At 32.0% G+C, this 22,146-nt stretch overlaps 2 protein-coding genes and 1 long non-coding RNA gene across 3 annotated transcripts in view; all 3 read left to right on the plus strand.

Moving 5' to 3' along the window:
- Nucleotides 1–1,015: 1,015 nt before the first annotated feature.
- LOC134280950 (uncharacterized) lies at nucleotides 1,016–2,099 on the plus strand (the record flags this gene model as incomplete). The annotated part of the gene is made up of 3 exons (XM_062763398.1): nucleotides 1,016–1,113; nucleotides 1,321–1,483; nucleotides 1,600–2,099. Coding segments are annotated over 3 exons (533 nt in total), but the record flags the coding sequence as incomplete, so codon positions are not given.
- A 5,325-nt stretch (nucleotides 2,100–7,424) lies between these two features.
- Nucleotides 7,425–22,146, plus strand: part of LOC134280949 (src substrate cortactin-like) — a 30,806-nt gene continuing 16,084 nt past the window's right edge. Inside the window, exons 1-7 of the mRNA XM_062763397.1 lie at nucleotides 7,425–7,554; nucleotides 8,496–8,559; nucleotides 9,211–9,317; nucleotides 9,789–9,930; nucleotides 17,299–17,529; nucleotides 17,657–17,753; nucleotides 19,852–20,017. Coding sequence (XP_062619381.1) covers nucleotides 7,499–7,554; nucleotides 8,496–8,559; nucleotides 9,211–9,317; nucleotides 9,789–9,930; nucleotides 17,299–17,529; nucleotides 17,657–17,753; nucleotides 19,852–20,017 — 863 coding nt within the window. The 5' untranslated portion in view covers nucleotides 7,425–7,498. The remainder of the gene's footprint in view (nucleotides 7,555–8,495; nucleotides 8,560–9,210; nucleotides 9,318–9,788; nucleotides 9,931–17,298; nucleotides 17,530–17,656; nucleotides 17,754–19,851; nucleotides 20,018–22,146) is intronic.
- LOC134280948 (uncharacterized) lies at nucleotides 13,915–16,356 on the plus strand. Its single transcript, XR_009994999.1, has 3 exons — nucleotides 13,915–14,253; nucleotides 15,604–15,701; nucleotides 15,810–16,356. It is a non-coding gene; the product is annotated as an uncharacterized LOC134280948 (long non-coding RNA).

Below are 22,146 nucleotides of genomic sequence, written 5' to 3' on the forward strand. Positions count from 1 at the left end.
GGTTTAGATAAAGATACACCTTTCCTGAAATTTTCAAGTAAATCGGTCGAGCCATCTCCGAGAAATCTTCTGCACAAAAATTGTAAAGAAAAAAAAGGAAGAATAATAATAATAAAAGTGAAAAAGAAACAATAGAATAATAGAAGGGTCTTCCGCTGAGACGGAAGACCCTAATAATAATAATAAAGGTAAAAAAGAAACCGAAGAATAATAGAAGGGTCTTCCGCTGAAGACGGAAGACCCTAATAATAAAAGTGAAAAAGAAACAATAGAATAATAGAAGGGTCTTCCGTTGGAGACGGAAGACCCTAATAAAAGTGAAAAAGAAACCTAAGAATAACAAGAAGGTCTTCCGCTGAAGACGGAAGACCTTAATAATAAAAATAGTGGAAAAGAAACCTAAGAATAACAGTAAGGTCTTCCGCTGAAGACGGAAGACCTTAATAAAAATAGTGGAAAAGAAACCTAAGAAAACAATAAGGTCTTCCGCTGAAGACGGAAGACCTTAATAATCTTTACCAACAGAATCAGTAGAAGGTCTTCCGTTGGAAACGGAAGACCTTAACTATTTACATTTATCTTACAAGTAGATTTAGATACTTTATACATTTATGTTACAAGTAGATGTAGATTCTTTTTACATTTATCCTACAAGATGAGTTAGATATTTGTTACATTTATCTTACAAGTGAAGTTAGGCACATGTAATTTTTGCTTTTATCTTACAAGTAGAGTTAGATACTTTTTACATTTATCTTACAGATAGAGTTTGATACTACATGTATTTACAAATATCCTTAACATTTATATTACAAGCAGAGTTAGATGCTTATTACATTTATATTACAGTGGAGTTACATACTTTTTACATTTATCTAACAGTCGAGTTAGATACTTTTTACATTTATCGAACAAGCAGCGTTAGATACTTTTTATATTTAACTTACAATAGAGTTAAATAATTTTATATTTATTTTACAAGTGGAGTAAGATACTTTTTACATCTATCTTACAGTAGAGTTGGTCTCTGAGGAAGATGTGTCTGACACTGATACTGAGGAGGATGGTGATAAGCTGGGGGGTTATAGACCCCCTAAGGTAACCACTGGTCAGGTACTAGTATTTGAACCCCCCAAGTCAAACTTTTATTTCTCATTCCAAATACTTCAGTTGGTCATAGAAATCTTTTTTAATTTAATACCAGCTCTTTACTGTGTTTCAGTTGTTTCGCTTTGAGAAACTTACTGCTATAAGAATTACAAGGATATGAAAAAATGAGACGAAGTGAAAATAAGTAAAAATGAATTTAATTTCAAATAGAAACAATCGATAGAAAATAATGGTTCTGGAGTTCAGAAGAATTGTTTGGGGTCAGGTGATGTTGTGGACCCGGCACGTGGAATCCGTTTATTTCACGAGAAGAACGTCATCACGAGGGTTCCCTGTCACAATGACATGCTGATCATGTTTGCCTCGCCACAAGGTTCTTATCATATCAGAGCTTCTTAAAGTTTTGATTTTCAAGTCTCTAAAAATGAGACAATAACTATCCATGATATGACATACTATGATTAGACGATCTTTTTTCTAATTAATCAGGTCTTTATGCTGTTAGAAACCTGGAAATGGGAAGCTACCTACTGAAAAATCTGTACGAGGCTGTGGAACAGTTCTATGGAAATGGAAAACTGGAGAATAATAATACCAATTTTCTGGACGTCCTGAGGCATGTCGCGGCACTGATGACGTCAAAGACTTACTTCGGTGATAAGGAATATACAAATGTGCCATGTATTGTACACAAGCTCTCCAAAGATATCATCTTCACTCAGGGAATGTCCATGGCCCACACCAAATTCATAGAATATTAGAAATCTGAAATTAAAGGACTGTTTATAACATTACATAAAATGTTACTTGATACAAATTCTTGGACGGCTTTAATAAGTTGACATTTATTTCATGCATGTGAATTACGTTAGAGATTTTTTTCTTCCTTCATTTGCAGAAAGAAATGAATTTATTTAACGATAAAGATCTGCTCTTTTGTAACACTTTCTGAAATATCTTTGCTCAAACAACAAGGTGATATGATGCAGAGCAGACATTATAGAACCTTTAAAACGAAGTTAAAAAGCAGGTTGGTGTTACATGGCAAAACCAAAGGCGTTATAATGCATAATAATACAATATGAAAAGCATTCGATTGTAAAATCAATACGTATTTTTGTGGGATCAAATTTTCAAGGATTGAAGCACACTTATGGTTTGGGAAATTTCATTTCGTAATTTTTAGCTCACCTGAGCCGAAGGCTCAAGTGAGCTTTACTGATCACATTTTGTCCGTCTGTCTAGCTGTCCATCTGTCTGTCCGTCTGTAAACTTTTCCTATTTTTGACTTCTTCTCTTGAACCACTTGGCCAATTTTGACCAAACTTGGTACAAAGCATTCTTGGGTGTCGGGGAATCTAAATTGATAAAATAAAGGGCCAAGTCCCCTCACAAGGGGAGATAATCAAGAAAAGACAAAAATAGGGTGGGGTCATTAAAAAATCTTCTTCTCAAGAACCACTGGGTTAGAAAAGCTGAAACTTATGTGAAAGCATCCTGGTATAGTGTAGATTCTAAATTGTTCAAATCATGACCCCCAGGGGAAGGGCGGGGCCACAATGGGGAATCAAAGTTTTACATAGAAATATATAGGAAAAACCTTTGAAAATCTTCTTCTCAAGAACCACTGGGCCAGAAAAGCTGAAACTTATGTGGAAGTATTCTGGAGTAGTGTAGATCTAAATTGTTCAAATCATGACCCCTTGGGGAAGGGCGGGGCCACAATGGGGAATCAAAATTTTACATAGAATATTTAGGAAAAATCTTTGAAAATCTTCTTCTCAAGAACCACTGGGCCAGAAAAGCTGAAACTTATGTGAAAGCATCCTGGTATAGTGTAGATTCTAAATTGTTCAAATCATGACCCCCTGGGAAAGGGCGGGACCACAATGGGGAATCAAAATTTTACATAGAAATATATAGGAAAAATTTTTAAAATATTCTTCTCAAGAACCACTGGGCCAGAAAAGCTGAAACTTATGTGGAAGCATTCTGGAGTAGTGTAGATTCTAAATTTTAAAAATCATGACCCCCGGGGGGAAGGGCGGGGCCACAATTGGGATTCAAAATTTTACATAGAAATATATAGGAAAAAATTTTCAAAATCTTCTTCTCAAGAACCACTGGGCCAAAAAAGTTGAAACTTATGTGGAAGCATTCTAGTGTTCTGTAGATTCTAAATTGTAAAAATCATGACCCCTGGGGGAAGGGCGGGGCCACAATTGGGAATCAAATTTTTACATAGAAGTATATAGGAAAAAATCTTTGAAAATCTTCTTCTCAAGAACCACTGGGCCAGAAAAGCTGAAACTAATGTGGAAGCATCCTGGTATAGTGTAGATTCTAAATTGTTCAAATCATGACCCCCAGGGGAAGGGCGGGGCCACAATGGGGAATCAAAATTTTACATAGAAATATATAGGAAAAATCTTTGAAAATCTTCTTCTCAAGAACCACTGGGCCAGAGAAGCTGAAACTTATGTGGAAGCATTCTGGGGTAGTGTAGATTTAAATTGTTTAAATCATAACCCCCGGGGGAAGGGTAGGACCACAATGGCCGGCAAACGTTTTACATAGAAATATACAGGAAAAATCTTTGAAAATCTTCTTTTCAAGAACCACTGGGCCAGAAAAGCTGAAACTTATGTGCACACATGGAAGGATCCTGGGGTAGTGTAGATTTCAAAATGTTTAAATTATGATCAGTGGGGTAAGGTGGGGATGCATTATGTATTACAAGGGGGAAATCTGGTAAAGAAGAGAATGGTCAAAGCTTCTCATGTGAGCGATGTGGCCCATGGGCCTCTTGTTGAAATATTGAATTGTAGTTGTGTATATTTTTGCATTTCATGGTGGATTTTGAGTTTGTTCAAACCTCGAAAACATAGAAATTTAATACGCACATCTTTGAAAAATTACAGTACTAATTTTACAGTATTACTTTACCATGAAACTTATGAACATAACGAACAGTATTGAAAATCAAAAATCCAGAATACAAAACAAAAAAATAGGAGCAGAGCAGAGCATTTAACACGGGTCTCCAAAACATCAGAGGTGGGATCAGATGCCATGGAGGAGTGAGCATCCCCTGTTGACCCGCCGTGTGCTTCTTGTCATGATCGGGAAATAACAGAAGAATCCGGTGTCAATTCAGTGAATAAATGATGGACTAACAATTAGTATAAAAACATCAATCAGCATTTGTCTCAAATGATAAATTGTATTTTGCTGACAAGGTCATGGTATCGATCATAGAACTTACGAAATCATGACTTTTTAAAGGATACTGTTAATATTCTTCTTTCATCAATTTGTTTGTCAATAATTTACCTCCTTTTAGAAATTGTTCATACATAGAGCATGCTCACTTCACGTTATTATGCCTTTCAAAATATGTTGTTAATCCTTTTTTCTCTTTTTGTTACATAACGCCACTTTGTAGCTTACCTATGCTGAAAGTTCAAATGGTGTCCGGCGTCTGTCCGTCCGTCTAAGGCGTCTATCTGTCCTTCCGTCTGTAAACTTTTCACATTTTCAACGTTATCTTCTTCATAAGACCCACTGATTTGATTTTAACCAAACTTGGTACAAAGCACCTGTGGATAAAGGAGGTTATATATTGTTTTTAATGAAGAGCATGTCCCTGTCAAGGAGAGATAATCGAGAAAAGACAATTAAAAAGGCTGGTGTCATGAAAAAAGATCTAATTTAAAAATAGGTAGGGTCATATAAAAAAAAAATATAAGAACCACGTGACCAAAAAAAGCTTAAACTTGTGTTGAAGCTTAAATTTCAGAGGTAGTGTGAAATTCTAACTTTTTCAATACATGGCTCCCGGAGCTAGGTTGGTGCTCTGAGAGGAAATCGAAATTTTATATTTTGAAATATAAAGAAAAAAATTTCCTAAAACTACCATGATTGTACGAGAAAAGCTGAAACTTATGTCATGCGCAGAACTACCAAAGGTAATGTAGATATTAATTGTTTAAAATTATAACCCCCCCCCCCCCAAAAAAAACGGTTCAGAGTTATATTAATGGACTGGGCCAAATACAGATAAATATATGCATGTAGGGCAAACATAATCTGATGCAGAACAGAAGGGCAAAGTGACTCAGGTGAGCGTTATGGTGTTCTTTTCTCTGTCTCCATGGATACATTTAAAAAATTGTACAATATTCTTTAGAAACCTTTTGTCCAAAGGAAAAGAATAAGAGTTTAATATACTTTAAAAGAATTGGTTGGACATTTACTAAGAAAAATGAAATGAATTTTAAGTTTTCATTTGATTCAAATTTGTAACTATGTGTCACAGGCACTTGTTTCGATAATATTTTTTTTACCCATAGTATAATTTAACGTGTTATTATTATACTATGGGTTAAAAATTTATTACTGAAACGAGTGCCTGTGCTATGTGTGCTCCCTTTCCCTCATATATAAAAGTAAAAACATATTTAAACAGTAGAAGGGAAATTGCATGGGTTTTCAAAAAGGACATTGCATTCAACAAATATTATGTAGCATCCCCCTCCCGCCCCGGAAAACGATCTTATAATTTTGGTTCACAAAACCTGAACAAGGTTTGATTTTTTATACCGTTGAGAGGATATATTGTGCTTTACAAAAAACTATTTATTAATATTTCTTTAATTTTTCAATTTGTATTTCAATTTTTATTATTATATAAATTGTTATGATTTGCTCTACAAGAAAAATAAAGAAATATTATGCATTTTATTATAACAATTATAATATAAATATTACTGATAAGTACAAATATCTTGGTATATTTTTACAATCAAATGACAATTTAAAACATGTTTGTGATTACTTTGCTGCCAGAGCCAGAAAAGCTTATTTTTGCCTTAAAGCATAAACTACCTTTTGCCTCAAATCTCTCTCCCAGCTTGTGGTTAAAGCTATATGAATCAATTATTGTTCCAATTTTAACATACTCCTCAGAAATTTGGATCTCTGATTTTAATACAAATCCCAATAATTTTGATAAAACTTCTTTTGAAAAAATCCAAAATTTTATCTTAAAAAACATCTTAGGTGTCCATAATAATGCATCAAACTTAGCAACAAAAATTGAATTAGGTGTTTTCCCTGTACATACCAAAATTTACCAGCTTGCTTTTAAATATTATTCCAGATTGGAAAAATTAACAAAAACAAATAATAATTGCAATGTCTTACTCAAGAATGCTTACTTGGAAGATACTCGATTGGCCAGTGAAAAAAAAAATGTTGGCAAAGTTGTGTAAAATCAATACAGAAGATGTTGGGTTTTAACTTTGACACAGATTTTAAAACTTTTAGTCCTAAACTTAAAAATTTCTTTGAAAATAATTTTTTTTCTGAACTCCAATCCATTAACAATACTCAATGCGGTAAGCTGTCATTTTATAGTAAATTATTCAACTATGATGCTAAGAAACTGGAAATCCAACCATACTTGTGTTTTCCACTTCATAAGAATTTAATTTCTTATCTTTCCAAGTTAAGAATAAGTGCATATAAGTTGTATGTAGAAACAGGTAGATATTGTAATCCTGTCATTCCTAGAGAAAATAGATTTTGTTTCCAATGTAAAACTATTGTTGAAGATGAAAAACACTTTTTACTTGATTGTCCTGTGTATAAAAATGTCAGAAAAAAGTATTCAAGGTTACAAAATTTTAATAACTTATCTTGTTTGCTTAATCCACATAACTTTGTATCTACGAAACAAATCTGTCTATATATCAGAGACTGTTTTGATATTAGAAACAAGCTTACAATAGTATAATATTTTGTAATACATGTATATGGCTAACAACACATTCCTGTATATAAATATGTGCTTTAGTGCCAATAAAGAATTGAAATTGAAATTGAAAAATTGTTATTATTATCATTATTTTATTCTTTATTTATTTTATTTTATTTACCAATTTCTTGACAAAGTAATATTCTTTGAATAATTCTCAAAATGATTTTTAAAAACAGTTTTTATTTTATGTATCTCAATATGAAACAGGGTTCTCGAAAGCTGTATCATTATACATAATATTTTTTCAGTGCACTAGCATATAACATTCAAGTTAAATTAAACAGTTAACTGAGAAGAGAATATTCAAAAGAAAATCAAAAATAATTCCCTGCAGTGCTTTTTTTTTTAATTTTATTTTTTAATCCTTAAATATTGTTTCTATAAGTTACAGGCGTAGTTACTTACTAACCTTCGACATAACAAAATTGATAACACAAACATTGCTTCTTTTTACCTGTTTAGGGGATACTTAATCCAATGTTATCATGTTCGCGTATATTAGCCTAACCCCGAAAGTGAAAGTAGCGGAATCAACTTATCAAGTCAAGGTCCTGATTATCTAATCTAATGACTTTTAAAGGAGTTTATCGGCTGTTCAGAAAGACTACTCTGTTTCAGAAAAGGTATTTTAAAAATATGTATTTTTTCATGTAGATTAGACTACAAGTTTAAATCTTTTATTTATTCTTTCATTGAGATATTTTATATCAATCGTCTGCTCAGCATCACAGGTAGATCTACTTGGGTCTTGGTTCATAAATATGTAGCCAATAATGTACCTTATTACTATGTTAAAAAAAGAAGGATTTTTTCACATACCAATAGGGTACATTATACATAAACCAAGACCCAAGTACCTGTGGAGATGACGAACAGTATTCAAGATTAAAAGTCCTTAAACTGTTACTAAATAGGAGCGGAGCAATTACGGACCTCCAAAACATCAGAGGTGGGATCAGGTGTCATTGAAGAATGAGCATCCCCTGCCGACCAGTCACACTGCAAGTGTGCTCCTTGTCATTATTGGGAAATAATAAAAAAAATCGGTTGTCAATTCAGAGTATGAATATAATGGACTAACAAATATATATAATGAAAATCGCCAGTCTGCATTTGACTCAAGAAATTGTATTGCTTAAGGTCATTGTATGGACTATATATAGAACTAACGAAATGATGACTTCAAATGAGACTGCTGATATTCTTGTTTCATCTTGTTTGTCAAAATTAACTTAGTACCTCGTTTTACATACATAGAGCATGCTCTTGCATATTGAATCAACTGAGATACTGTGAACACAGTTATTTGTTTTGTTTTTATGCATACAGCTCAATCCCTTTGTGAAAAAGGTAGACCTGAAACAAGTGCCTGTAACAGATCAGATATGATTATCAATAGAGTTGTTCACCTATAATTGTTGTCTTTTTGTGGTGATTTGAATGAATAAGTTATTGATTCATGTTTCAATATAAAGATCTGCCAAACTTGAAAGATACCAAAATATGTCTTGCTCTTAAAAATGTGAGCAAAAAAGAAATACTTAATGATGATTTTTGTTTTTAGAATACATCTGATGTCCACTAAGTCTGACCATCTCCAGAGAACAGCGGAGAATTCCAGGGATCAGGTTAACTTAGAAAGTCCAGATTATAACAAACACTACATTATACATCAAAAGTCAAATGCAGTGACATATTGAAAATTTTGTTTTCAAAATTATTTCAAATGTTAGTACAATTCTCAGTTAACCTTGGACTTTCAGTAGGGCGTGACTTTCTCGACACTATGCCTAATTAAAGTCTCTCAAATGGCGAATAAATATTCTCACTGGTAAAGAAATTAATATTAACATCAGCATCTTTAAATTGTTGATAACGATGAGACAACTTAAGCCCCACCTCTCTGCCATGCAAAATGCTATCATTGGATCATTGATACACTAGTTGACATTCTCCAGAATGTATATTTCAACAGAGTATAAAAGGCTGTGTAAATATCAGATGCTAATTATGTAACATGCCTTACTGAATGTCCAAGGATAACAGAGAATTGTACTATTATTTTGTACTCATTTCTTTGTTAATTAAGCTGGCTAACTTCATGATCTTTAAACATGGAATGTCCCTTACCACTTTTTGTTCTTTATTACAGCTGCTTTCTGTACAATTTAATGTTTCATTTGCCATTATGATTGATTATCTCAAGTGCTTTCTCAATAGTTTTGTGTTGATGCATGTTTCCGTACTATTACAGGTGTTTTTCATGTTGATTATTACAGGTGGTGTCTGTAGCCACAGTTATAGGTATGCGTGATGAGTCCACTACAGTCAAAGGTCTGACCCTGAAAGTACATGAAAGATCCTTATCCTTTAAGGCAGGCCAGTGGTGAGATAGCTAGGTTATCATCTCTGCCTTTCTCTCTCTCTTTCTCCTTTCACTTTTGTAGTTTGTTCCATAAGCTGTCGGGAAAGCTTAAGAATTACTTTGCATTTCTAATGGGCTGTAATTTTTGTAAAAGTGACAAAACATTTGCATTTTTTTTTCCAAATGACTTAATTGTGTAAGATATTGGATTTAAAAAGAACATTTCTAACCTCTTGTTTGAAACAATGTTTCCTACTCAATTTGAGAAGACTATGAATTTGCATATATTCTGTTTGAATAATTATGAGTTATACTTGTTAAAAATAAAAAAAGAATTGTTGAAACAAAAAATATATTTTTAATTTTTTTTTTTTATCATTTTCCCTGTAAATTCTCAGCAAAAATTGTTGAGATGATGTGTTTTCTATAGCAGCACAGACATTTTGTCAGGTTTGAAGAAAGTTAATAATGTGTTCATCTTTTCTATAACAGGGTAGACACCTTCCTGCCAGGTTTGGAAAAAGTTGGAGGCTTCTCAATGTGTTCATCACCAGGAATTCTTCAAAGGGAGGGAACTCTTGACCTAGCAGTCAAGTACAGCGATCATCCTCCAGCAAAGTGGATCCACGAAAAGGTACATTGTACTGACTCAGCTTTTTTCGACTTCTTAATACACAAGAAACAAAATATTGTCGGTGAACTGCCTTAATGTATGTACATGTACACAGTTGTTGTATAATAAAGGTACAAATGTAATTTTTTGCCCAGACTTATTATATATAATAATTTTTTTTTTGAAATTATGATATAGTACACATGGGTGCACAAGTGATTTAAAATAAAAATAGATAAAATGTGCCATTTAAGTTTTATTTTAAAATGCACATTGAATTTAACTTACAATACATATTTGTACAAATACAAGAAAAAAGTTTTTTTTAAGTGTCCAGATTATCTTCAAAACACATCTAAACCATTGACAACAGCTTTTTGTCTACCCATCTACCTTTTACGTGTACATGTACTTTAATCTCAATGAAATGGTGAGATTACCCATATCAAAAAATAATACAGAAAAGTATATTTTTAATATATTTTTAATACATTCATTTTTGTACTTTCGTAAAATAATACAGAAAAAATATATTATTTTCCTATCACAAAAAATTCAGTATATCATTTTTGTATTAAAATTTGACTGATTTTGTACAGTATATTATTTTTGTATTTTTTTGGACTTAGATTATTTTCAGTGTATTATTTTTGTATTTTTTCAGGACTTATTCAGTGTATTATTTTTGTATTTTTTCCAAATGTATTTTTTCTGTATCAAATTTGAACTTAGTAATTTTACAGAAAAGTCTATACAGTTAGACTGTATCATTTCTGTATTAAATTTGGACTTAATAATTTTACAGACAGTTTGTCTGTATTATTTTTATATCAAATTTAGACTTAGTAATTTTACAGATTTTGTCTGTATTATTTTTATATTAAATTTGGACTTTGTAAATTTATAGAAAAGACCTTACAGTTAGACTGTATTATTTTTATATTAAATTTGGACTTGGTAATTTTACAGAAAGACAGTCAGTATTTTTTGTATCAAATTTGATTTTAGTACATTTACAGAAAATTCCATATATTTGGTCTCTATTTCTTTTTGTTGTTGGGGGGGGGGTAAATTAAGACATATTTTCTATTTACATTTGTCTCTATGAGTATGAACTTTATAAATTTTAGAGAAATTCCTTGCAAAATGTCTGCTGCTTTTTTTTTATAAGTTTATAGCATACCCGGTACTTAGAAAATTTTTATTATATATTTTTTTTCAGGAATCTTGGTATCCAATTATAAAGAACTTAAATAATTAATTGGTACTAAAATTTATGTTAATCTCAATCAGTGGTAATCCAGAGAAATATTTCCGTCTTGGGCATGAAGATTTTACAGCGGGTTTACATTGACTTTTCAGCGGGTTTACATCTTTCACGTGTTTACATCTATCACACAACAGGTGGTCTTGCAGGCTAACAAATGATTGCATCATACTACAATTCAGAAATTACGTGATTTACCTGTGCACATGGAAAGTCCCAACTAGCTATTACCATGCATACGATGTTTTCTTCAGATTTTAGTATATATGTGCATTTTTTCACTCAGAGAAGGAATCATATTCAAATTATCCTAAATAACTTTCAAGAAATGAGCTGACAATGTTCAAGTCTAGAAAGGGATGTGCAAGTAGTAGGTTTCCTAATTTAAATTATCAGTGTGTTTAAGATAGATATTTACACTAGAGAAAATTAGCTGAAACATGTGCAAAAATTATTAAAGTTTGGAAGTATTAATTTTTTTAACCTGCTTGGACTGTGTTATTTGTGTAGTAGTACAGTCAATTTAATTATTCTAGTAGTTGTAATGTAAGTTGTTTTTATTCAGATAAAATATCAGTTTTTCTTCAACTCTGTGTTTAATTCTACTCTCAGTTTAAAAAAAAACGATCCTGATTTTAATTAGTTAATAATTTACAAGTTAATTATCTTTGATCTTGGGCTAATTCTTGCATAATCAATGCAATCAAATGACAGTTTCTCAAGTTAAATCTTCTACCCTGACAGCCTGAGGCATGTTAATTAGCCAGGTGGCTGTGTGCTTGTGTTCAAGCGTGAAGTGATTTCCTGTCGTGAATTCACACTTGGTTGCGTTATGTAAACAAGAGATTATCAGTATGCACTGAATAAACAGAACAGCTAAGGAATATTGCCTACACTGGGAATATTTATTAATTTTTTGTTAGGAAAATAGGACATGGCGCCGAGAAAAGGGGGCATGGCTCTGTGCCTTGCTATTTTGCTTTAGATTTAACACTAAATTGACCCTTCTTCTTGAACTTTATGGTCTATTATACGGGTCAACTTGTATACTAGTGATTAAAAAAACAAAACAATATGGCTGACCAGAAATCTTTCTCATCTGTAATCGGAAAATTTCTTAAAAACAAAAATAACGATTATAAGAAATGATTCCTAATAATTATTCTAGTAATTATCAAGGGTTTATTATATTGATTCCATATTACTTATTAGACTTCGTACATAAATAAATTTCCTTAGACCAGTCTAGACGAACTCCAAAAACGGCGTTAACGGAAGTGAGAATTTCAGTCCAGAAAAGACTCCAAAAAACGAGTCCAACGCATGCGCAGTTATATAAAAAACGGTGAAAAATCGTGAAAAGTGGGCTCTTATAAAAAGTGTTTTTGCAAAAAATTGGATTACCTTACAATAATGTAAGTTCTCAGAAACGATTAATAATAAATGGTTTTAGAAAACGTATTTGTTAGAATTTTGATTTCATGTGCAAATAGTTTTTAATTTCAAGTCAAAGTTGACCAACTTCGAGGTTCAGCCAGACATCGAACTAGTAGGATACAAAATACAAATTAAACAGTCGTAATCTTATGAAAACACCTCTGTGGTTGATAATTTGTTTGTAGTGACTAAGTTAGTCATTTTAGAACTATTTTTACTGATTTTAGAAGTTTATTTTGTAAGTAAGGAACGCTGGCGAATTTTCAGTTCGAATTTCCTCTGTTTTTCATGTCTATCGTGTACGAATGAATTTCAGCACGACCCATTTCAGCATGTTTAGATCAGCAATGAGCAACTGCATTGAAAATACATCTTACCAATAATTAAAAAAGTACTGAATTGATGGTTTTAATAATAAATAAGAGTCGATCAGGTGACAGTTACATGAGAATCCATTCAGTTTCCACATTTCCTCCGAGGCTTTTTTGAAGAAAGTTCACGTTTCAAGTTAGATCAAATACAAAGAAAAATAAACGTTTGGGAATTAAATATATAATAAAAGGGAAAAATATGTAAAATTTAACAATATGATATATATGTTGTAACTGTTAAACATTGACCAAATTTTTACCTATTTGTAATATTATTTCGTCATATAATCCCGTATGACATCTGAATATTGAGAGCGTTAGTTATCACTATCGCTATATACCTAATGTTTTCACATATGAATAGATATAATCATGAAAACATTTTAGAATTATAATCTATGAGTTTAAGAACTAAAAAAATCATTCTTTTAAAATTACGGTTAAAAAGTCTTCTCAAATCGAACCTGTTAATATCTCTGCTCCGCCGCCAAAATTGTGCGGTTTTTCATTAAAAAAAAAAAAACGATATATAAGTGTCTTAGAAGTAAAATTTAAGCATCTTTATAGTAGGAATGGCATAAATTTAAATCAAGGGGACAATAAATTAAGTTAGAAAATTAATTCTTACCGACTTTATTGAATCCCGGTGTCGTACGTATATCCCAAATCACTATTATGCAAGAATACAGAGCGATAAATAAGTCAATAACCACTAAATAATTTAATAAGTGCAATTATTTATTTAAAAAAAAATAAAATCCAGTCACAGTATACTAAATACAGCCATTACTCGGTCGTATTTTTGGAGAAAGCGAACGACAATCCATCGTTTGTTTACACCGGAAGCCATTTTGCCGCAATGCATGACGGAGCCAAAGACTTCTTTTTCGGAGTTCACGCTGTTTTTGGAGTTCGTCTAGACTGTAGACTGTTAAAAATATTTTATATTTAAAAATCGGCAATCTTCGTAAATAAGGAGCTATTTGATTGGTCAGATTTTAAAATTTTTCTTTGCTTTTCTCTGATTGGTTAACGGTAATTTACCCACGCCATTTTGAAAAATAGATCGACGAACCGAATTGAGAGAGTTGGTGATGTTTAATAAAATTTAGCAAATATTCGCCGATGAAATTGGTAGAAAATAGATGTTTAGCTACAGCATGTTAGCATGGATCACATTTATAAACAAAGAAAAGCGAAAACGGAAGGAGGTTGGCGTTTTTCATGCATCATGCCCTGGCTTTGCTGGTGTAAACAACGCCATATGCGGTAAGAATTTACATAAAATAGCACAGTAGTTTCAATTTTTAAAATGTGAAATGTAGATTAATAAATGTTATCTTTTATAAACAATTTATAGTAGGTCAAATTAAGGATATACGATCCTCAGCCAGGAAGGATAACTCTTTAATTTATAATTTAATTCAAAAAGTCTTAAAATAAAGCTTGAAAATAAAATTTTTTCATGCAACAATTTTCATTTTATGCCTCTACCTATGATTCAATGTTCTTTAAAGTTTTAACAAACGGTATTAAAAAATTTGACATTTGTACCTCATAAAATTAAGTTAACCTTGCATATTTAAATAAAATCAAATTTCTTTTAATTTAGCCTTAGTTACCAATGATTATAAGCATGATTTGAAATTAGAAGTGATTTACGGTGTTTTCTTTGAAAGGAAACACTTCATACACTATGCATTATGAAACGATGGAAGTAAGGAGGGGAAAGTAAAGTACCAAATAAGTGTAAAAATCATGCAATTTTCTTTAAAAGCCTGGATACCTAGGATTTTAATTCCTAAAATGTATTTCTTGATCAATTATTAATTAAAAAATATGCAGTAGGTAGTTCAAATCGCATTTCCTGAAAAATTATTTGAGATTTACTAATTTTCCTTATATAATATGATTAAATTTAAAGATGAAGTTTAAAAAACACCGCGGGTAAATACATTTTAATTTGAGAATTTAGAGACATCTTTGTGAGCATTTTCAATTACTCAATGCCTGATTTTCAGAACCTGAGGATCGGATAACCTTAAATGCAGATGTATTGGATTTGTGGCGAAAGAGAGTTTTGTAATGCTACTTTCTATCTTGAATTGTATGGATAATTACGGGCTTTCAATGGCAAATGATATTATTTACATGGACCAAAAATGACTTAAAAATTAATTTCACCCTATCCCTCAGGCCTAAACATGGAATAATAACAGATAAAATCACCTTGGCACAACCATTCAAATTTTGAAATGTGAAGGGGGGGGGGTAATCATTGCAACTAAACTTCATGGATTTATGGTTTAGCATACTTATAATTTATTTCAAAAATGACTTGAGAAGAAGGTGATAAGAAAGATTTTTTTTGGCACAAACTAATTATTTTTTATATCAATATATGATGATCTGTATTTCCCTTGCCCAATATCACTTTAAGATTTCAAATCAAATGACCCCCCCCCCAATAAAAGGGGGGGGGGTAATGGCTCAATTTGTAGAATATTTTGCCATGAAAAATTCCAGTCAGGTGTATTGGCAGTTTTATATTTTCATTTTTTAATGCTCTGTATTTCTACCTGTTCTGCAAAACATTTATCAGCATCATTACTTTTACAGTTTGAGTGCCTCTGCAGAGCCATAGAAGAAAAGCTGATTAGTTATAGAGGAATAGGACACCCACCCACCCTCCCACCCTACCCCTTGAGGCATTACAGGTGTGTAACATTGACAATATCAGCTAATCATGTGAAGATTTCTTTTTGTGTGTGTCTGTGCATCTAATTTTGATACACCTCAGTACATTTTGATATTCTATTTTGTAGATTATGCAGGACCAAGCAGGATGACAGTGAGAAAACTGGAGATGTACTTCTTCAACAAAGTAAAGTGCTGTGCAAAAGAAACCCCAAAGCAGAGAGAAGATCTAGACTTTTGAATTCATATCTCATTATAAATGTACAATTTACAAAGACAATAAGATTGATAAAACATGACTTAGAAATGAGGACAATTGAAGAGTGAATACTGTATGTAAGACAGAAAAGATCAAGATAATTGCACAAAAAGTAACTAAATCAGTAATCTAAAGACATTTCTCTTTAAAATCTGATTGAAAGCTGCATTTAAGAAAAAGTTTTTCACGTTTTTAGTACTTTTCTAGGCACTGCTTTGTATTATTTAAAGCTTTTTTATGTACTTTTTGTCTATCATTCTTGTACCTTTTTTGAACTCCTAAATGTACTTTTTTTTGTATTTTTCAGAATGTATTATTTTTAGATTTTTTTGTTTTAAATGCGATTTTAATACAGAAATAATAGACTGATACAAAATTAATACATTTTGCATTATTTTCCTATTTTTTTTTCAAGGTGCTCCAAATAATACAGAAATAATAGACTGATACAAAATTAATACATTTTGTATTATTTTCCTATTTTAATGTTAAAGGTGCACCAAATAATACAGAAATAATAGACTGATACAAAATTAATACATTTTAATTTTGTATTATTTTCCTATTTTTTTTTTTCAAGGTGCTCCAAATGATACAGAAATAATAGACTGATACAAAATTAATACATTTTGTATTATTTTCCTATTTTTTTTTCAAGGTGCTCCAAATGATACAGAAATAATAGACTGATACAAAATTAATACATTTTGTATTATTTTCCTATTTTTTTTTCAAGGTGCTCCAAATAATACAGAAATAATAGACTGATACAAAATTAATACATTTTGTATTATTTTCCTATTTTTTTCAAGGTGCTCCAAATAATACAGAAATAATAGACTGATACAAAATTAATACATTTTGTATTATTTTCCTATTTTTTTCAAGGTGCTCCAAATAATACAGAAATAATAGACTGATACAAAATTAATACATTTTGTATTATTTTCCTATTTTTTTTTCAAGGTGCTCCAAATAATACAGAAAAAATACATCAAGTGTATTATTTTTGTATTTTTACTGAGAAATAAAGTATATTAAAAATATATTTTTTGTGTTTCATTTCTAAGAAAGTGTATTATTTTTGACCTAATTTGGAACCAAGATAAAAAGGGTTCCAAATTTGGTCATTAAAAATATACTTTTTTTGTATTATTTTTGTATTATTTTAATCTATTATTTTTATATTTATTTTCGATATGGGTAAGGTAATCAAATGAAATAAATGGTGGTGGTGGGGGGAGGGGGGAAGGGGTAGAGTATGTCCGTAATTTGAGATTCTCTGGATGAAATGTTTGTTTTCTCTTTGATAAATTGATATAGTTTACATGTTCTTAATTCTTTAATTCTTTTTTTAGTGTAAAGTTGGTACTGAGCTTCAGATCCGAGTCGGTGGTGATGTTTACTTTGATCCTGACCCAGAGAAACCTTCACCTGACCTTCTACTAATAGCGGGGGGCATCGGAATCAATCCTATTCATAGCATCCTATGTCATGTGACCGATCTTCTAGAATCCCATTGGACAAACTCCCCTAAACATGTGTCTTTACTCTACAGTGCATCATCCATGGATGAACTTATTTTTCATGTATTTTTTTGGTTGTTTCTTTTCTGTAAAATGAAGATATTCTTTTCATTGAAATAAAGAACAATATTTGACTTTATCTAGTATTATTAAACACTCATTGCATGATTCTGAGTTCTCATTTTTGTAGGAGGACATTAAAAGATTGTGTATAAAGAACCCAGGGTTCCTGTCTTATAAGAGCTTTATAACCAAAGACAAGTCCGAGATGAGCAGTGAGATTCAAGGTATTTATTAAAGAAAGTACCAGTAGAAGTCTGATTTGCTTCACCACTTCAACTGCAAACATAATGGTGGACACGGTTACAGAAAAAGCAGTTTTTAGAGAATTGCTGCATTACATGTAATAGCACAAGGGTGCCTTGAGGCACGTATGAATTGCAATTCCTATTTTTGATGCCCCCTCCAAAAAAAGGAGGACATATTGCTTTGCTGCTGTCTGTCTGTCTATCTGTTGATCCACCAACAGTTTCCATTCATTTTCTTAGCAGAGGGTGCACATAATGAAATGAAAGAACTCTGTTCATGTTATGCATAAAATGGCGCTGTAGATATACCATATATATAGTTATATAGTTGTAGTCAATCAGACTACAACTTGATGTTCCATTTGAAACATTAAAATAAAATAGAGACTAGGTGCTTTCATTTCCTATTAAAAATGTTCTCCTAAAAGTCCAGGTCTTGGAGAAATGGCTTCTTGAAATTGCAATGTTCTTGAATTTTACGGTAAATAGGTATATTTGAGTGCTTTCAATGAAGAAAAATAATATGAGCGCACTCTTTGATCTGAAAAATAAAACATGTCTATTAATCCTCAGAAACATTTCTATCATTTTCTAGTTTCATATTTTAGATCAGAGGTTGCGCTCTATATTAAATATCGAAAAATAGCTTTAAAAATTGGCCGTTTTTGTGGACATTTTCAGAATATGAGGAGATTGACGCAATTAATGACGTAATAATACATTGACTTATAGCCAGAAAATGACGTCATTTTTGATAGATACGCAATCCATTGAAACATGTAAGTGATATTTAATGCATTGTTAACTAAAACTAAGCAGTTTCAGTTTTTCAGAAATTCACAAGGGCCAGAAAAGGCAAAAGTGAACCATGTTCTTTGGATTACAGATTAATCATAAGAATATTTAGGTCAGGTCCTGTTCAAGGTACAATAGAGCAATTTTTGACAGAGTTATGCCCCTTAGACTTAGAAAATTACCAATTATTTTCAGTTTCCCTTCATAATAAGTCCTGCTTAAAGAGCATGGAGGTATATAGAGCTGGTAGTGTCTGTCTAGCTGTCCGTAAATCCATCCTGTCATCCATCCATTACACTTAAGAGTACCCATCTTTTATCAGCTACTCCTCCTATACTTCAGAATGAAATTTTAATGATACTTTTACAAAATATTTATTACATAATGCCATTGTGCACTTCATATTTTACTTTTTGATTGGACACATATTTTGGGTATCTCATAACAGAACATGGACACTAGCTTTTATTTTAATATTGAAGGGTACACATCCCTAATCCATTGACTCCTCCAATACCACTGAATGAAATTTAATGATACTTTCACAGATTCTTTGTTACTTAATGACATTGTGACCTCCTATTTTACCTTTTCATCTGACACTTATATTGGGTCTCCCAGGCAAATCATGCTCTCTGCCATTATAATCATATGGAAGGTGGGGTATCATTTTGTGATCTCAGTGCTCACAGAACCTCAAGTTTTCTCTGTAGAGGTTGCACATACTGAGTGAAATTTGCTATACAGATTTATGTTAAGAATATTTAAAAATATCATATTAATTTAAAATGTAAATGGATGTATGGATGGGTGTGTGAGTGCTAAATATCCATTGTAATTTTGCTGTTATTTTAATTTGATTCTGTTTGTAATACAATAATAAAAGAATATCTAGATCTGCTTCTGTTTAAAATACAATCGAGCAAATTTTGACAGAGTTATGCCCCTTGGACTTAGAAAAATGCCAATTATTTGCAGTTTCTGTTAATTACTTTAAAAAAATGAGATAAACAGAAAAAGAATAATACATTTATTCTAGATAATGAGGTTAAATTACCATAAGAAAATAGTTGTTGAGACTTTCAAATCACTGATAGATTCCTAGTTTTCTAGATATCAGAGTTCTTGATACTGAAACTCAACTTCATCTCCTTATTGTTACCTGTAAAATTATCTCAGAGAAAGACATTTGCAAATGTGAATATATACTATAGTAAAATTTTACTTTTTTAAATCTTTTATTTTAATTGATTGATTTATATCAGTGTTTTATCATTATCAGGTCATAGAATCTGCCGTGATGACATCCAGTCTGAGGTAGAGAGGATGAAGTCACATGACCTTACTGTGTTTATATGCGGTCCACCTCCCATGATACGTGACATGGAAAATATACTGGAGTCTGTTGGAGTGCCGAGACAGAGAATACAATACGAAAAATGGTGGTAGTCACCTCCCGCAGACATTGAAGTGAAGAGAGAGAAAGCTCTACTGTCCTCAGGGATTATTGATATTATGTTGCATCATGTTCTTTTGTATTTAATATCTAATTAATTATGAAATAAATACTTACAGAATTTCTGTATTTTGCTGTGATTTTAATTTTTAGCTTGTTCAGAACAGGCATAAGTGAAAAACAAATGCTGAGATTAATTTGCTCTACAAATTGAACACTTTGAGAACCCACATAATTGAGAAGACAATTTTTTTCTGGAAAAAAGTTCACGACTTTGAAAAAAGTTGATGACTAGTTTCTCTGTCGATAATTTTTTGGTTTGATCAACAAGCTCTTATAATGGGAGTTGCATGGACTCATTCCACTACCCCCATTCATGTACAAGGTACGAACCATCTGTGGAACTCTGAGTGAATAGATAGATCTGGATTATTATACCAATAAGGGAAAGAACCTTTGTGTGTGCATTCCTTCTCTCTCTCTCTCTCTCTCTCCTTTAAAGAATAGGGAGATTATCACATAACTTTCAGATATTGTGTAATGTATTGTTGGGGAAATATTAGCATAAATAATTATGACAGTACATGTAATGTACCTGGTCAAGAATACCAAAAAAATAAAGTTATCCTAGTACATGTGATTAATAGTAAGCAATAAATATATAACTAGAGCAAAGCTCGTTGCAAAGCAACGAGTAGGTCTTCCGTCCTGTTTGACCGGAAGTAACCGGAAGTAACTTTCATTTTTACAAAAATGAATAAAAACGCCCAAAAATGTATAAATCACCTAAATATATGTTAATTAATGCTAAAATAAGCCTTTTTTGCTACTTCCGGTTTGACCGGAAGTGACGACGACGGATGGAAAATTAATTTTTATGCTCACAGAGAGATATGTTACCCAAAAACGGGTTAAGAACGGCAAAAATACGCGTTTTTCGACTACTTCCGGTTTGGCCGGAAGTGACGACAACGGACGTTTTCTAATGGCTCCGTTAGATTGAGCTTGACATTTTGAACAACTTTGCTTCTTTGACGTATTACAAATTCTCAATACGTTTTGAGATATAAAGAAAAAACTTTCGGCCCCTCTAGTCCCTTAATTTTAGGGGCCAGCCCTTTTTTCGAGAAATGATTTGAAAGATCTTGGAATTCTACACTTCTTTTGTTCTACATGCTTTAACAAAATATTTCCAGGTAAAAAGATATCGTAGAAAAGGTGGTAAAATTTTTGAAATTCGCGATAGGACTATTTTTGCGCCATACCGAGCGCCGACGTGCGGCACTTCAGATAAAAATGAAATAAATTTTACATATCTATAGACTTTGGACTATCATACCTGAAATTTTCACGTTTCTATCTATAGCCATTTTTTAGAACGTTCGAGGACAATCTGACCCTTCAAAAATCATAAAATCGACAGTATCTCCGAACCGGAAGTGACGTCATCAAATCGGAAAAAAATGCATAAGGTTCACGTAATGTTACATAAGTCCTGAAAGTTTCATATAAATCCACCGAGCCGTTTCCGAGAAATCGCGTGCACAAAATCGGTAAGAAAAAAAAGAATAATAATAATAACTAGAGCAAAGCTCGTTGCAAAGCAACGAGTAGGTCTTCCGTCCTGTTTGACCGGAAGTAGCTTTCATTTTCAACAAAAATGAGAAATAACGCCTAGAAATGGTTTGAATCCTCTAAAGCTATGTTAATTAATGCCAAAATAAGCAATTTTTGCTACTTCCGGTTTAACCGGAAGTGACGACGACGGACGGAAAATTAATTTTTATGCTCCCAGAGACATATGTTACCCAAAAAACTTGACAAGAACGGCAAAAATACCCGTTTTTGACTACTTCCGGTTTGGCCGGAAGTGACGAACCGGACGTATTTTGACGACTCAGATAGATTAAGCTTTTCATTTTGAACAACTTTGCTTCTTTGAAGTATTACAAATTCTCAATACTTTTCGAGATATCAAGTAAAAACTTTTGGCCCCTCCAGATCCCTAATTTCAGGGGTCAGCCCTTTTTTCGAGATATCATTTGAAAGATCTTAGAATTCTTCACAATTTTTGTTCTATATGTTTAAACAAAATATTTACAAGTAAAACGATATAATAGA

Source organism: Saccostrea cucullata, unplaced genomic scaffold (assembly GCF_032062105.1).
Source record: "Saccostrea cucullata isolate Sc308-1 unplaced genomic scaffold, CSIRO_AGI_Scuc_v1 ctg5426, whole genome shotgun sequence".
In the NCBI taxonomy this organism is placed as follows: domain Eukaryota; kingdom Metazoa; phylum Mollusca; class Bivalvia; order Ostreida; family Ostreidae; genus Saccostrea; species Saccostrea cuccullata.